Source organism: Rana temporaria, chromosome 13, assembly GCF_905171775.1.
Source record: "Rana temporaria chromosome 13, aRanTem1.1, whole genome shotgun sequence".
In the NCBI taxonomy this organism is placed as follows: domain Eukaryota; kingdom Metazoa; phylum Chordata; class Amphibia; order Anura; family Ranidae; genus Rana; species Rana temporaria.
The window spans coordinates 96,333,014-96,349,725 of NC_053501.1; the positions used below are offsets into that span (position 1 = coordinate 96,333,014).

A 16,712-nucleotide genomic window follows, 5' to 3' on the forward strand; every position below is an offset into this window, starting at 1 on the left:
CTTCCTGTCCCATAGCCAAACAGGAAGTGAAAGGAAATCCCTGCATATTAAAGTGATATTAAAGGTTCCTTTTAAAAAAATAAACATGTCATACTTACCCTAATCCTCATCTTCTAGGGTCCCCAGCAAATGCTTCTGACTCCTCCTCTTCGGCGAGTGCCCCCATAGGAAGCCAATTCCTATGGAGGCACTTACAGAGGCTCGCTACTGAGCCGCTTTGTCTGTGTCCATTGACACAGACCAGGCAGCTTGGTACTGCCCTCCACTCCTCGTCACAGCATTTGATTAACAGCAGCGGGAACCAGTGGCTCCTGCTGCTATCAATCTGCCCAAAGAGGAGTGACAGAGCTGGGAGAGCCTTGGCTCCGATGCCCAGCGTAGAATCGTAAATTAGCTCAGGTAAGTATAAGTGTGGGATTCTGCTACACACAAGGGGCCAAATTCTCAAAAGAGATACGCAGACTTAACTCCATTTTTCTAAATTTACACGGCGCGTATATTTGCGCACGATCGTCAAAACGACTTAAGCAAACATTTCCGTATTTTCAGCCGTACTTAAATTAGTTACACCTGCGCATTCCCGGGCGCAAATTACGCTAGGCTCGCCGCTGTTTTTGATAGGCAAAGATGCAAATGAGGGAGTTAGGGCGATTCTCAGAATTAAGTGTGTGTGCCGTATTTTCCGCCCTGTGCGCACCTGTTAGTTTTTCTGACTAAATTTCCACATTATAAAACCAGCCCTAATTTTACACATGCTGTGGAAGGGTTTGCTGTAGGTAGTGACTAGAGGTTAGAGCTCTAGTTGTGAAGGTTTTTGTTTGAAAAATGCCAGGACCAGCGATGATTTTGACGGCACTTGCTGCCTTACAGGCACAAAGGAGGAGGAGGGCACAGAGGAGGAGGATGAGGGCACAGGCGCGAGTTTATCGTCCACGGCGTGATATTTGGCAAATGCCAGCTTATGAGGTGATTGGCAACTACCGTTTTGATAGGGAGGCCATGCTGGAGATCACCCAACTCCTTCATGAGGATCTAATCACCCCAACCCTACGTTCCCATGCCCTGACACCTCTTGAAAAAGTGATGGCAACCCTCCATTTTTTAGCGAGTGGCTCATTCCAGCGAGCATCTGGAGGTGTGGCTGGGATGGTGCAGTCAACCATGAGCAAATGTGTCCATCAGGTGGTCCCTGCCATACTGCGGCGCATGAGCAACCAGTTTGTCATGCCCACCCAGGAGGACCAGCGTGTGCAAGCCATGACTGACTTTTACAGCATTGCTGGCTTTCCAAAGACCATCGGGGCGATAGACTGCACCCATGTGGCACTACAGCCCCCCCATGATACTGAACACCTGTTCAGAAATAGGAAAGGCTGGCATTCGATAAATGTACAGGTTATCGTAGATGCACATGGCCTCATCTGGCACGTTTGTGCCAAGTTTCCAGGCTCGTGCCACGATAGTTACATCCTAAGGCAGACCAAGATCTACAGAGACTTTGACATGAACGTTTATGGAGACAGCTGGCTGATTGGTGAGTGACATTGGTGTCAGGTATGCCCCCCCCATGATGCAGACATCACAAGGGGCACATGCATGACTAATATCCTCCTGTCTTTTCCCTTACAGGTGACTCAGGATATGCGTTGGGACCCCACCTGATGACCCCCTTTAGGAACCCCCAAACACCCGGAGAACGGAAATTCAATGAGGTGCACATCCAGACCCGGGCAATAGTAGAGCGGACATTTGGCCTTCTCAAGTCCAGATTTAGATGCCTTGACAAGACTGGGGGTACACTATTGTATTCCCCAGACTTTGTCTGCCAAATTATTGGGGCATGTTGCATCCTGCACAATTTTGCTTTAAGAAGGGGCCTGCATGTGGAGATATGTCCTGACCTAACCCCCCACCCAGGCAATCCCCCCCCCCCCCCAAACCCCTCTACCCGGACTGCTGAGGGCCAGGTAATAAGGAGACAACTGGCTGAAGGCATCTTTGCCCAGTAAATGGATCCTAATTATCTTTTTGTTTTTGCTTTGCCCAGAACAAATCACAGAGATTATGTGACCTTTAAATCTTTTCTTTGCAAAATAAATGCACATTACTTATATGCCAATGAGAATGTTTTTTTTTGGTTACAAAACGCACATTAATTATCTCACAATGAGAATGCATGAATGCACGTCACTGTGGTCCCTAGCACAGACAAGTACCCCCCCCCCCTTTGGTACTTGGGAGCAGTAACGCCCCGCCACGGCTCCAATTATGTCACTGTGCATTCATACACCATTCAGGAACCTAGGATGACTTCTCCCTGGTCCTGGGGATCCCTACTCCACCAAAACTGAGGGTGACACCCTTATGTTTTCAGGAATGCCACCCCCCCACATTCAGACATCATTCACACACATAAACCAAATCATAAGTACAGTATCAAAAAAAAAAAAAAATCAAAAGTACCCCTGCAAATTAAGGATTTTGCCGAGTGCTCCTTCTGGGCTGCCCACGGCCACGGGCACGGCCACGGGGACGGCCACGGCCGACTGGGGGATCTTCACGGGGGGGGTCTGTGCAGGGGAGGGAGTATTTTCAGGGGGGGGACTGTGCAGGGGAGGGAGTATTTTCAGGGGGGGGGGACTGTGCAGGGGAGGGAGTATTTTGAGGGGTGGGGGACTGTACAGGGGAGGAAGCAGCCTCCCCTGGTGTCTGTCCTCCTGCTGGCCTTCCCTCCAAGGCAACGGCTATCCTTGTCAGACAGGAAGAAATGTCAGCCGTATTGGCCTGCACAGCCCGGGTATTGGCCTGCACAGCCTGGGTGAGGGCCAGGCCCGGACTGGCCATCGGGCAAACCGGGCATACGCCCGGTGGGCCGCGGCCACCGAGAGGCCGCCAGGCTGCAAGCCGCGCCGCTCATCTAGCCTCTCCGCGGCCGCCCGGGTGGAAGTAAACACCGAGGGGGAGGAGCTAGATGAGAAGCCTTCGGCCTCTCCACGGCTGGGGGGTGTGACTGCGAGGGGGAGGAGCCAGAGCCGACACCTGCTGGCTGCTGCTACAACACCGGACCGGATTCAAGAAAACGTGAGTGCAGCCCCCCCCTCCCCCCCCGCTCCTGTAACCTGGATAGGAGGAGCAGTGGGGGCGGCTGCATATAAAAAATCTTTTTCTCAATCTCCCTTCTGCAGTATTGGAATGCCTGAGGCTGCGAGAGGTACAGTAAAAGCAGCAGGCATTCCAATACAGCAGAAGGGAGACGATAGAGAAAAAGATTTTTATATGCAGCCGCCCCCACTGCTCCTCCTCCACCTTCCATACACTTTGCCTCCTCGTGATCTCCACCTCCCCCCATTGCTCTCTGCCACCCCCCCCCCCCCAGGGCTCTCCAAGACCCCCCCCCCAGGGCTCTCCACCTCCCCCCAGGACTCTCTGCCACCCCCCAGTGCTCTCACCCTCCCCCAGGGCTCTCTGCCACCCCCAGTGCTCTCTGCCACCCCCAGTGCTCTCTGCCACCCCCAGTGCTCTCTGCCACCCCCCCAGGGCTCTCTGCCACCCCCCAGGGTTCTCCACCACCCCCAGTGCTCTCTGCCACCCCCCCCAGTGCTCTCCACCTCCCTCCATGCTCTCTGCCACCCCCAGTGCTCTCTGCCACCCCCCCAGGGCTCTCTGCCACCCCCCAGGGTTCTCCACCACCCCCAGTGCTCTCTGCCACCCCCCCCAGTGCTCTCCACCTCCCTCCATGCTCTCTGCCACCCCCAGTGCTCTCCACCTCCCTCAATGCTCTCTGCCACCCCCAGTGCTCTCCACCACCCCCCCCAGTGCTCTCTGCCACCCTCCAGGGCTCTCTGCCACCCCCCCCCCAGTGCTTTACACCTCCCTCCATGCTCTCTGCTATCACCCCAGTGCTCTCCACCACCCCCCAGTGCTTTCCGCCATCCCCAGTGCTCTCTGCCACCCCCGCAGTGCTCTCTGCCACCCCCCACAGTGCTCTCTGCCACCCCCATTGCTCTCTGCCACCCCCCAGTGCTCTACACCTCCCTCCATGCTCTCTGCTACCACCCCAGTGCTCTCCGCCACCCCCCAGTGCTCTCCGCCACCCCCCAGTGCTCTCTGCTACCCCCTGCAGTGCTCTCTGCCACCCCCCAGTGCTCTCTGCCACCCTCCAGTGCTCTCAACCTCCCCTCCAGTGCTCTCAACTACCCCCCCCCAGTGCTCTCTGCTACCCCCCAGTGCTCTCAACTCCCCCCCCCCCCCAGTGCTCTCTGCTACCCCCCAGTTCTCTTTGCCACCCCCAGTGCTCTCTGCCACCCCCAGGGCTCTCAACCTCCCCCCAGGGCTCTTTTACGCCACCCCCCAGTGCTCTCTGCCACCCCCCAGTGCTCTCTGCCACCCCCCAGGTGCTCTCAACCTCTCCCCAGGGCTCTTTGCCACCCCCTAGGGCTCTTTTCCGCCACCCCAGTGCTCTCTGCCACCCCCTAGTGCTCTTTGCCACCCCCTCCAGTGTCATCCACCACCCCCATGCCACCCCCCAGTGCTCTCCAACTCCCTCCATGCTCTCTGCCACCCCCAAGTGCTCTCCACCTCCCCCCAGTGCTCTCTGCCACCCCCCCAGTGCTCTCTGCCACCCCCCAGGGCTCTACACCTCCCTCCATGCTCTCCGCTACCACCCCAGTGCTCTCTGCCACCCCCCTCAGTGCTCTCTGCCACCCCCTCAGTGCTCTCTGCCACCCCCCAGGGCTCTCTGCCTCCCCTCCAGTGCTCTCAACTCCCCCCCAGTGCTCTCTGCTACCCTCCAGTTCTCTTTGCCACCCCCCAGTGCTCTCTTCCACCCCCCAGGGCTCTCAACCTCCCCCAGGGCTCTCCGCCACCCCCTAGGGCTTTCCGCCACCCCCCAGGGCTCTCCGCCACTCCCCATTGCTCTCTGCCACCCCCCAGGGCTCTCTGCCACCCCCCCAGTGTTCTCAACCTCCCCCCAGGGCTCTTTGCCACCCCCTAGGGCTCTTTTCCGCCACCTCCCAGTGCTCTCTGCCACCCCCCAGTGCTCTCTGCCACCCCCCATGCTCTCTGCCACCCCCCTAGTGCTCTTTGCCACCCCCTCCAGTGTTATCCACCACCCCCATGCCACCCCCAGTGCTCTCCAACTCCCTCCATGCTATCTGCCACCCCCCAGTGCTCTCTGCCACCCCCAGTGCTCTCTGCCACCCCCCCAGTGCTCTACACCTCCCTCCATGCTCTCCGCTACCACCCCAGTGCTCTCCGCCACCCCCCAGTGCTCTCTGCCACCCCCCGCAGTGCTCTCTGCCACCCCCCAGGGCTCTCTGCCATCCTCCAGTGCTCTCAACTTCCCCCCAGTGCTCTCTTCTACCCCCCCAGTGCTCTCTTCTACCCCCTCAGTGCTCTCTGCTACCCTCCAGTTCTCTTTGCCACCCCCCAGTGCTCTCTTCCACCCCCCAGGGCTCTCAACCTCCCCCCAGGGCTCTCCGCCACCCCCATTGCTCTCTGCCACCCCCCCAGGGCTCTCTGCCACCCCCCAGGGCTCTCTGCCACCCCCCAGGGCTCTCCGCCACCCCCTAGGGCTCTTTTGCACCACCCCCAGTGCTCTCTGTCACCCCCCCCCCCAGTGCTCTCTGCCACCCCCCAGTGCTCTCCGCCTCCCCCAGTGCTCTTTGCCACCCCCCTCCAGTGCTCTCAACCTCCCCTCCAGTGCTCTCAACCTTCCCCCCAGTGATCTTCGCCTCCCCCAGTGCTCTCTGCCACGCCACCCCCCAGTGCTCTCTGCCACACCCCCAGTGCTTTCAACCTCCCCACCAGTGCTCTCTGCCACACCCCCCCAGGGCTCTCTGCCACCTCCCTAGTGCTCATTGCCACCCCCCTCCAGTGTTCTCCACCACCCCCATGCTCTCTGCCACCCCCCCCAGTGCTCTCCAACTCCCTCCATGCTCTCTGCCACCCCCCAGTGCTCTCTGCCACACCCCCCCAGGGCTCTCTGCCACCTCCCTAGTGCTCATTGCCACCCCCCTCCAGTGTTCTCCACCACCCCCATGCTCTCTGCCACCCCCCCCAGTGCTCTCCAACTCCCTCCATGCTCTCTGCCACCCCCCAGTGCTCTCAACCACCCACCAGTGCTCTCCACCTCCCCGCATGTTCTCAGCCGGAGGTGCCGGTTAGCATGTCATGGGCTGCTCAATCAAAAATGCCCGGGCCTATTCTTTGTCCCAGTCCGGGCCTGGTGAGGGCAGTCACCTCCTGGGCCACACCTGTTGTGGCGTTCCTCAGGTCCCACAAACAGGTGATGACCCCCACAGAGTTGGTGGCCACGTCACCCAGTGACTCCCTCATTGCACCCAGGCTGCGCTCCACCTTGGTCATTGTTTTTTGTATTGCAGACAGACTGCAGGTCTGCCGGACATTGTCCCTCAACAGACTGACCGGCAGACGCACCAACCCCCCCCTGTTTTCCGGGGTCGGCCTTCTACTTGCCCCTGAGGCTTGTGGCCTTGGAGGAGGAGTTGGAGTGAGCCATGGGTGCTGCTGCATGTTGGAGGAGGGTTGGAAGGGGCGACCCATGATGGTGGCCTGACTGCTGGGCGCCTGTGGGGTTCCCTCAGGGGATGATTCAAAGGTCATATCTTGGCCCATCATTATTTCCTGCCCAATCAGAATATTGTCATCTTCCTCCCCCTCATCCTCCTCCCACTCAACATCCAAATTAGGGGAGTTGTGAGCACTCCCCTCCCATGGCGAATCCTGCCCTTCTTGGGACTCTGCATGAGCCTGTCTTGGGGGTGGTGCAGCAGCCTGCCCTGATGGGCCAGCAACCTCCTGCCCTGATGGGCCAGCAACCTCCTGACCTGATGGGCCAGCAACCTCCTGACCTGATGGGGCTGCCACCTCCTGGGCTGATGGGGCTGCCACCTCCTGGGCTGATGGGGCTGCCACCTCTTGGGCTGATGGGGCTGCCACCTCCTGGGCTGATGGGGCTGCCACCTCCTGGGCTGATTGGGCTGCAACCTCCTGGCCATCTGGGGAGGACACAAAACAATCACAGGTTGTTGGATCCACACACTTGGCACATCTTCCCTTCCCCCACCCACACATGCTAATCACCAGATATAAAATTCCAAAAAATTACCTGTCCTCATAAGAGGATCATTGTCAAAGCCAGGCAGGCCCACCACCTGCTGTGGGTGGAAACACTGGGCCACTGCCCATTCCTCCTCACTCATCCTGACTGGGCAGGGTCCCCCTCCTCCAGTGCCCCTGGTATGGGCATGCAGCGTTGCCAGCTTGTTCCGGGACACGCTCCTCAAGTCATTAATTTTTTTTTTAACTCCAGCGATGGTCCTGGGCTCCCCCCCCCCCCCCCGCCGCATTGATCCGATCGGTGATCTTTTGAAGGATCTCCTTCCTCCTGGCCGGGGTGGTGTTGTGGCTCTCAGGGCCATGGAGAAATCGCCCAAATTTAATGACGCCCTGAGCAAGTATATGCTTCTCTGCCAGGGTAAAATTAAGCTTCCTGCGCTTGGGAGCCATGACAGACAACACCCAGCAACAGGGAACTCACCCAAAAAACAAACACTTATCAAAAACAATCAGGCAAAAAAGGAAAACAAAAAACAAACACTTATCAAAAACAAACACCAACTATACCCTCCAACTCCACAAACACTTTTCTCACAAACAAATCTTACCAACAAACACTGACAAACGTTCAAAGCAGAAGCAACTTGCTTTAGGAAGGGAACACAGGGAAATACTTTTGCAATTGAAGTCTGTTTGACTGGGGCTATTTAGACACAGGGCGATCTTCAAACTAAGTACGCTTGGCCTTTTACCTATCTCACTGATTGCGCTGACCAAAGTTCTGCACATGCGCAGTGAGGTCCAGATTCGTGCGCGCATGCGCAGTACGGCCGGCACTTCATTTGCATGGGGTCACGGCTCATTACAATGAAGCACGCCCACTTCATTCCCACTTGCCATAACCACGCCTTACGCATTGAAGTTAAGGATGGCGCAATTTTGTGCGCAAATGCACTGAGAATACGGTACTTACGACACCAACTTAGGGCGCCGTAACTTAAATGACATAAGTTAGATAATCCTAAATTTACACATGTTTTTGAGAATTTGGCCCACGTTTTTTTACCTTAATGCATAGATACATTAAGGTAAAAAACCTTTACGCCGCGTAGACACGATCATTTTTCGGCATGAAGAAAACGTAGTTTTTCAAAAACGTCATTTAAAATGACCGTGTGTGGGCTACGCAACATTTTTAAGGTTCTGAAAAACGACAAAAAAAAATTCGAACATGCTGCATTTTTTAACGTCGTTTTAAACAATGTCGTTTTTCGGGTTGTAAAAAATTATCGTGTGTGGGCTAAAACAACGTAAAAAACCCGCGCATGCTCAGAAGCAAGTCATGAGACGGGAGCGCTCGTTCTGGTAAAACTACCATTCATAATGGAGTAAACACATTTATCACGCTGTAACAGACAAAAAAGCGCGAATTGTCTTTTACTAACACGGAATCAGCTAAAGCAGCCCAAAGGCGAATGAAACTTCCCCTTTAGAGTGCCGTCGTACGTGTTGTACGTCACCGCGCTTTGCTAGATCATTTTTTTAAAACGATGGTGTGTGGGCAACGTCGTTTTAATGATGAAGTTGGGAAAACGTGAGGTTGATGAAGGTGTTGTCAGGGGAATGGCTGGTTTTAGCATATCAATCATCAATGAGCGCATTATTTCTATTATTACATTGTCATATGTAATGAAATCGTTTAACTCCCCATAATGCTGAATCGGTGGAAGCACTGAGCTTTCCACCGTTGCCTGCCACCAGGTGAAGCTTGTCACTTCCCACCGTCGCCTGCCACCAGATGCAGTGTATCACGTCACCAGATGCAGCGTGTTACTTGCCACTGTCGCTGGCCACCAGATGCAGCATGTCACTTGCTACCATCGCTGGCCACCAGATGCAGCGTGTCACTTGCCACCGTCGCTGGCCACCAGATGCAGCGTGTCACTTGCCACCGTCGCTGGCCACCAGATGCAGCGTGTTACTTGCCACCATCACTGGCCACCAGATGCAGCGTGTCACTTGCCACCATCGCTTGCCACCAGATGCAGCGTGTCACTTGCCACCGTCGCTTGCCACCAGATGCAGCGTGTCACTTGCCACCGTCGCTGGCCACCAGATGCAGCGTGTCACTTGCCACCAGATGCAGCGTGTCACTTTCCACTGTCACTAGCCACCAGATGCAGTGTGTCACTTGCCACCCTCGCCTACCACCAGATGCAGCATGTTACTTGCCACTCTTGCCTGCCCAGTAATAAATCAGACACTTTGCGTATTTAGGCTCTAAGAATATTTTACTGGAAACAATAAAGAAGAAGGTTGTTACAAAAATGGTTGGGAGGTAATGGATCTGCTGAGGTTTGGCAACAGCATCAACTCAGCAAAATAATTCTTCCAAAAGGCACTAGACAATGTTAATAAAGACAATACTGTATAAGCACTTCCTTGAGAAATCGGGTTACTGACACTCTGAAAGAGATGGAATCTGGCCAGCCTATACTACTATCATAAGGAGGGAGAGCAGTTTTAAAGATAATAATATAAGGAGGGGCCCTTTTATCAGTAATGGCAATAAAGTCCACGTTGCAGATCTGATGTTCTTGTCCGGTATGTGTGAGCTCATTAACTGTAATCCAATTAGGTGTAGTGGTAAACAGTGGATCTCTTGTAGTGTGGAAGGCTAAAGTTGTCTTAAGCACAATATTCAAATAAATTCAGTAAAGTATTCCTGGCATGGAGGTGTCTGTGCAAGGTGTCCCAGTGTAACTGTGACAAAGAATGGATAAAGGTTGGGTGATTTGCCGTCTCACCAAAGACCAGACCACACTGATGTCTTCCAGAGAGGAACTCGTGTAGCGACACTTGTGCAGCGGATCCGCTGTCTCGATTTCCTGACATGAAGTTTGACACACACCTAAAGGCAGGCGACCGGAGTGGTGCTAAAACAATGTCTGACAGCAAACGACAGCTAGGCTCCTCTGGTTTTGGTTTGGAGAGTGGAATGCCACGTGGTAGGCCATGACCTCCCCTCCTGTGTTTCACGGAAAGGTCCGTCTTGCATCAGGCCCGGAAGCAAGGGAGCATTGCGTGGGCTTTCCGCTTCTTTTATAGCTACTTCCAGCCATCTTTCCAACAGCAGCAAAGATCCCTGAGATATGTAGTCCGGACACATAATCAGGTATAGCAATTATCTGGTGAGAGAACTACTCATCCCACAGTTCGTTCTGCTGGGCACACAAATATGTCACCTGATACACTGAGCACTAGAGGGACAGATGAGGCTTTGAAAGACCCAGGATACGGTGCTTTACAGTTGTAGTCCATTTTGCTACAACTGTATCTCAAGACAAAGTAAACAAACTAAATAAGGAGGGAGATATTAAAAATTATATAGTTATTATATAAATAATTACTAGGGATTAAAGGATGACATATAAATGATGAGTTGTAATAAGTAGGGTTGTCCCGATACCACTTTTTTAGGACTGAGTACGAGTACCGATACTTTTTTTCAAGTACTCGCCGATACCGAATACCGATACTTTTTTTTAAATGTGTCCCCAAATGCAGCCATGTCCCCCCACAAATGCAGCCATGTCCCCCCACAGATGCAGCCATGTCCCCCCCATATGCAGCCATGTCCCCCCCCCATATGCAGCCATGTCCCCCCATATGCAGCCATGTCCCCCCATATGCAGCCATGTCCCCCCATATGCAGCCATGTCTCCCATATCCAGCCATGTCCCCCATATGCAGCCATGTCTCCCCCCCATATCCAGCCATGTCCCCCATATGCAGCCATGTCCCCCATATGCAGCCATGTCTCCCCCCATATGCAGCCATGTCTCCCCCCATATCCAGCCATGTCTCCCCCCATATCCAGCTATGTCCCCCATATGCAGCCATGTCTCCCCCCCATATCCAGCCATGTCCCCCCCTATGCAGCCATGTCCCCCATATGCAGCCATGTCCCCCATATGCAGCCATGTCTCCCCCCCATATCCAGCCATGTCCCCCATATGCAGCCATGTCCCCCATATGCAGCCATGTCTCCCCCCATATCCAGCCATGTCCCCCTTACCTGCATCCCGCTGCCGCCGACTGGTTAATACGCGCGGGGAACATTACAGCTTTCATTTGAATGATTCACGCCGCGCTGCGTATAGACACTCCCCCTTGCTTGGGATTGGACAGTTCACCCGAGCAAGGGGGAGTGTCTATACGCTGCGCGGTGCAAATCATTACAGCTATTCAAATGAAAGCTGTAATGTTCTCTGCGCGTATTAACCAGTCGGCGGCAGCGGGGGGGGAGTATTCTATTTCGGTATCGGGGGTATTTGCGGGAGTACGAGTACTCCCGCAAATACTCGGAATCGGTCCCGATACCGATACTATTAGTAATTAGTAACCCTAGTAATAAGTATTTACAAGACAGAACTTTCACATTCTTGCATAATCCAATTTGTGACTGGTTGTCTCTAAGCAAGACAGTCCTCGTCATTTTTTTGGTACACCGAATAAGACATGTGTATCTTCTTGCTGAATGCAGCTCATACTTGGGATCATTGACAAAGATAGGAAAACTTCCCATAGTAACCAAATTCCAAACGTTAGTTATTTTAGTGGAGCTAAGAAAATAAAACATGGAAGCTAATTGTGGTGAACAACTAAGACACTCTTTCCTTCAGGTTCATAAATACTGCCACTGTCCGATTTATTATGCAAAGGGAATGTCTTCGGGCTTCAACTTATTTTAGGCCAAAATATTTTTACCTAACTATTTTTTGTTTTCATTTTTCAGGAACCAGAGGTCCGCAATCCCCCAGAGGAGTCAAATGAAGACATTGTGTACAGTCATTTAAAATTTGACACAGACTGATTCTACTGGAAAGCTTCGTAAAGAGGGACAAAGTCAAAGTACACACATTTTCTGTTTAGGATGCAATCCTGGTAAAAAGATTTGATTGTTGTAGTCCATTACCTTGAACATTGGGAAGCCAGATAAAGTTGAAGCCATTTAAGAGGGACTGCAAAGGTACAGAGCGCCCTAGATGGTGCAGAAAGATGAATCGGTCATCCTAAACTCTGAAGGTATAATAGTAAGGGGTACCAGAAACAGAGCTAACCTTTTGTAATGTACCTAAAAGAGCTTGAGCTGTTGAGAAGGCTTCGCTTACATCTCCTGTTCAATACTCCCTGGAAAAGGACGACAAGCAATGGCAGGAGTGTAGCAGGACAAGGAGTGGCACAAGAGATGTGGTAGGTCCCAACACAGTGGGACAGTTTGGATACTGCTGGAATGCTGTGAATGCTCAGACTGGAATGTGTGCATAATGCTGGCACACAGATGGAGCACAAGAACTCATAGATGCAAAAATCAAAGCCATAGTCAAGACAAGCCAAAGTCAGGAAAACCGGGGCAGCAGCACCAAATTAGAACGAAGGAGCAAGGTCAGGGCACAAGCCAAGGTCAGCAACAGAGGATCAGGATAAAGTAGAGTCAGGAGCCAAGCAGGGTCAAACACAGGACACCAGGATACAGGTCTGGTCACAAGTCACAGAAGATGATGACCACCCAGCAATTCTCTTTAGCTCTGCTGTACTTTAGATGGGCCTCTGGGTGCCAAATCCAGTGCCAGATGTGCACGTTAATTCACTTAACTCTCTACACTCTTTCACATACAAATTTCCAGGCATGACCAACTTCCACCATTACTTAGTAAAAGCTTTGTGCACTTGAAAACAAAGCTTTTCATTCCAGAAGCAACACAAATTGCACACTTAGCCCGAGGGCCTGCTGGAATCACACAACGTTGTTGGCTGTCTCTGTTTTGGCAACCTTTAAATCATGAAAAAAAAAAGCACTTTTCTTATTCGCCTCTAAAGATCGCACACTCTGCTTCTTTACACCTATGTTCTGACTTGCTCTCACCATCACGACCGCACTCTACCAACAATCATCCAGTCCCTCCAATAACACTCTCTAGTCCTTGAGACCAAAATCAAAAGAATAGATGGAGATGCCAACAGACCCTACCCAAATGGCCTCACTGCACACAAGCCAAAAAGGCACTTCTCAAGGATCCTCATTATAGACTTGACTTCTTGTCGTTATATAAACAAGTCATAAACCACCATTTTTCGTGTTGAACCGGGAGAAAAAAAAACTCTCCTATAACCCAGCCTGCAAGCTGTTGTGTCAGTTATCATGATGTAGAAGGAGTGGGCACATATACTTTGTGAGGATCTATACTACTGGATATTAAGGCAGCCATACACAATTAGCCACTGCTAGATATACCATGACCAGGAGACATGAGAACCTTCGCAGACATACGGTCATACATGCTTTGAAATACGACAGAGAATTACAACATTGTGACATCTGCCTGCCCACAGACCCAGCAGGACCTGTGCCAATGCTTATCTGCTCTTTGGCCAGTACAATGAGTCACCATGCATGGTTAACTTCTTCCTTTCAAAATCTATTTGGACAGTTTGAGGTGCTCTTTTGGAGATGCCTTACGGTTTCAAAGACTAATCCTCACTCAATTATTCTGGAAGCAATGAATGGGCATCCTTAGCTTATCTTCTATTTCTCACAATCTAGATTCTTTTCTTTTATATTCTTGTCTTGGGTTATATTTGACCAAGAAAAAAATAGCTCACACATTTTCTGCAGTTGTCTTATGAAAATTCACTGTAGGTGCAGACATTTATAGCTAGATTCATAAAGAGTTAGGCCGGCGTATCAGTAGATACGCCGACCTAACTCGGAATCTGCGCCGACCTAAGTTTAAGTGTATTCTCAAACTGAGATACACTTAAACCTATCTAAGATACGACGGCTTGCGCCGTCCTATCTTAGGGTGCAATATTTAGGCTGGCCGCTAGGTGGCGCTTCCATTGCGTTCGGCGTAGAATATGTAAATCACTAGATACGCCTATTCACGTACGTGCGCCCGTCGCAGTAAAGATACGCCGTTTCCGTAAGAGATACGTCGCCTAAAGATAAAGATGCCCCCTAGGAGGCGTAGTGAATGTTAAGTATGGCCGTCGTTCCCGCGTCGAGATTTGACAATTTTATGTCGTTTGCGTAAGTCGTCCGTGAATAGGGCTGGACGTAATTTACGTCCACGTCGAAACCAATACGTCCTTGCGGCGTACTTTGCCGCAATGCACACTGGGATATGTACACGGACGGCGCATGCGCCGTTCGTATAAACTGTCAATCACGTCGGGTCACAGTTAATCTACATAAAACACGCCCCCCACATCCTCATTTGAATTTGCCGCGCTTACGCCGGCCTAGTCACGCTACGCCACCGTAACTTAGCAGGCAAGTACTTTGTGAATACAGTACTTGCCTAGCTAACTTACGGCAGCGTAGTGTAAATACGATACGCTACGCCGCCGCAAAGATGCGGCGATCTATTTGAATCCAGCTATTAGAATCAATACCATGGACTTATTTCACTGGTAATGGTTTCAGTGTAGATGTTCATAGCTTCACCCCCCTCTGGCTGCCATCAAACAAGATCCATAGTGTATCACCTGTTTCCTTAAGGCTGGGTTCAAACTATTGTGCACTGGATGCACGTTTCCCCGCACCCAATTCGCATAGCAGGAGATTGTGACCAGCTCTCTATGGAGCCGGTTCACATATCTCCACAGCGGCTCCGGTGTGAATTGCACAGGGGTCCCGTGCATCCTTTGGTCCATTTTAGGTCCAAATTCAGCCCAAAATTTGTGCTGAAATCAGACCTGAAACGGTGAATGGAGACGCACCAGCTGTGAGCCACTGCGTTCTCCAGTGTGAACCGAGCCTAATGCCGCTTACACATGGTCGGAAATTCCGCCAGCAAAAGTCTGATGTGAGCTTTTGATCGGAAATTCCGACCGCGTGTAGGCTCCATCGGACTTTTGCTGTCGGAATTTCCGCCAGTAAAAGATTGAGAGCAGGTTCTCAATTTTTCAGACGGGAAAAATTCCAATCGTCTGTAGCAATTCCGACGTGCAAAATTCCGACGCATGCTTAGGAAACAATTCGACACGTGCTCGGAAGCATTGAACTTCATTTTCTCAGCTCTTCGTAGTGTTGTACATCACTGCGTTCTTGACGGTTGAAAGATCAGAGAACTTTTTGTGTGACCGTGTGTATGCAAGCCAAGCTTGAGCGGAATTCCGTCGGAAAAACCATCCAAGGTTTTTCCGATGGAAAATCAGATCATGTGTACGGGGCATAAGGGTTTATTGAATCCTATAAATAGTGCACCCAACAAAGCCTACATATGTCCTATTTAGATGTTTCCCAGTGCATTCATTTAAAGAGTCAGAGCAAGTGCTTTAAGGGTTCACAGCACCCAAAAGGCAGAAAGTGAAGAGGCCATGCTCCTGGATAACTTTTTGTGCAAGCTGTAGTTAGTTAACAAGATATGTGAACAAGCCTCAGGTAAAATCACACAAGAGATTTTCTTGCCGGTTAGTTTCATTCATTTTTAACTTTACATTTCTCACGGATCTAAAGATCATATATGTGAGGTTTCATTGTATGACAGGCAGGGCAGCCACCCTTGCACAGCTTCAGGCATGGGCCCTCTGAAGCAGAGAACCGGGGGGGGGGGGGGGGGGGTGCTGCCGCCTGAAATTGAGAAAAATATATAATATATATAAAGAAGGGGGTAGCCACCCGCGGCCCTGGGGACCTCTGGGCCTTTTAATAAAAAAAATACAATATATATATACACACAAATTATTATTTTTTTTTATATAAAAAAAAAAATACAAAAAGAGGGGTTGCCATTCGGGACCTCTGGGCCCTTTATTATTAATAATAATAATAATAATAATAATAATAATAAAAATAAACCTCTGGGCCCTTTAATAAATATATATGTGTGTGTATATAAAAATATTTATTTTAAAAAAAAGGGAGGTTGCCATCCTGGGCTCTGTGGACCTCTGGGCCCTTTAATAAAAACATACAAAAAAATATATGTAAACAAAAATAAAAAATAAACATTTATAACAAATAAAAAAAGGGGGTTTGCCACATGGGGCCCTGGGGATCTCCGGGTCCCCCGTACCCCTAAAAAAAAATTGTCCCTTTTAATAAAAAATAAAATAAAAATATATTAGAAAAAATATATTTTTTTTTATAAAAAAATAAATAAAAAAAGGGGGCGGTTTCCATCCGGGGGCCCTGGGGGCCTTTGGGCCCCTGGGGACCTCCGGACCTCTAAAGAAAAAAAAAGAAAAATTGGCCCTTTAATAAAAAATAAAATAAAAATATATTTAAAAAAAATATTATTTTTTTAATAAAAAATAAATAAAAAAAGGGGAGATGCCATATGGGGCCCTATGGGCCTCCGGAACTCCTTTTTTTTTTAAAAGGGGGTTGCCATCCGGGCCCCTGGGGACCTCCGGGCCCCTTACAGGTGTACTGCCTGTACCCACCTGATGGCGGCCCTGATGACAGGCATTAGATAAACAACAGTTGGAATTCAGTTATTATCCACACAGTATTCACAACTTTTTTACAAGATTTACCCTTTGTTTTAATTGAATCTTGTTGTATGTTGTTGGAACACCCTGGTGCTCTTCCCACCACTTTTCTTTTTCTACACTGGGATTTA

General features: G+C 50.9%; 1 protein-coding gene across 2 annotated transcripts in view; it reads left to right on the plus strand.

Annotated features, from left to right (window-relative positions):
• The window catches only part of LOC120921040 (SLAM family member 5-like), a 109,591-nt gene extending 95,729 nt beyond the window's left edge, over positions 1-13,862 (plus strand). For both annotated transcript variants that reach the window (XM_040333644.1, XM_040333646.1), the window contains one exon: positions 11,879-13,862. In XM_040333644.1, the coding sequence (XP_040189578.1) occupies positions 11,879-11,956 (78 nt within the window). In that variant the 3' untranslated portion in view covers positions 11,957-13,862. The remainder of the gene's footprint in view (positions 1-11,878) is intronic.
• The last annotated feature ends 2,850 nt before the right edge of the window (positions 13,863-16,712 follow it).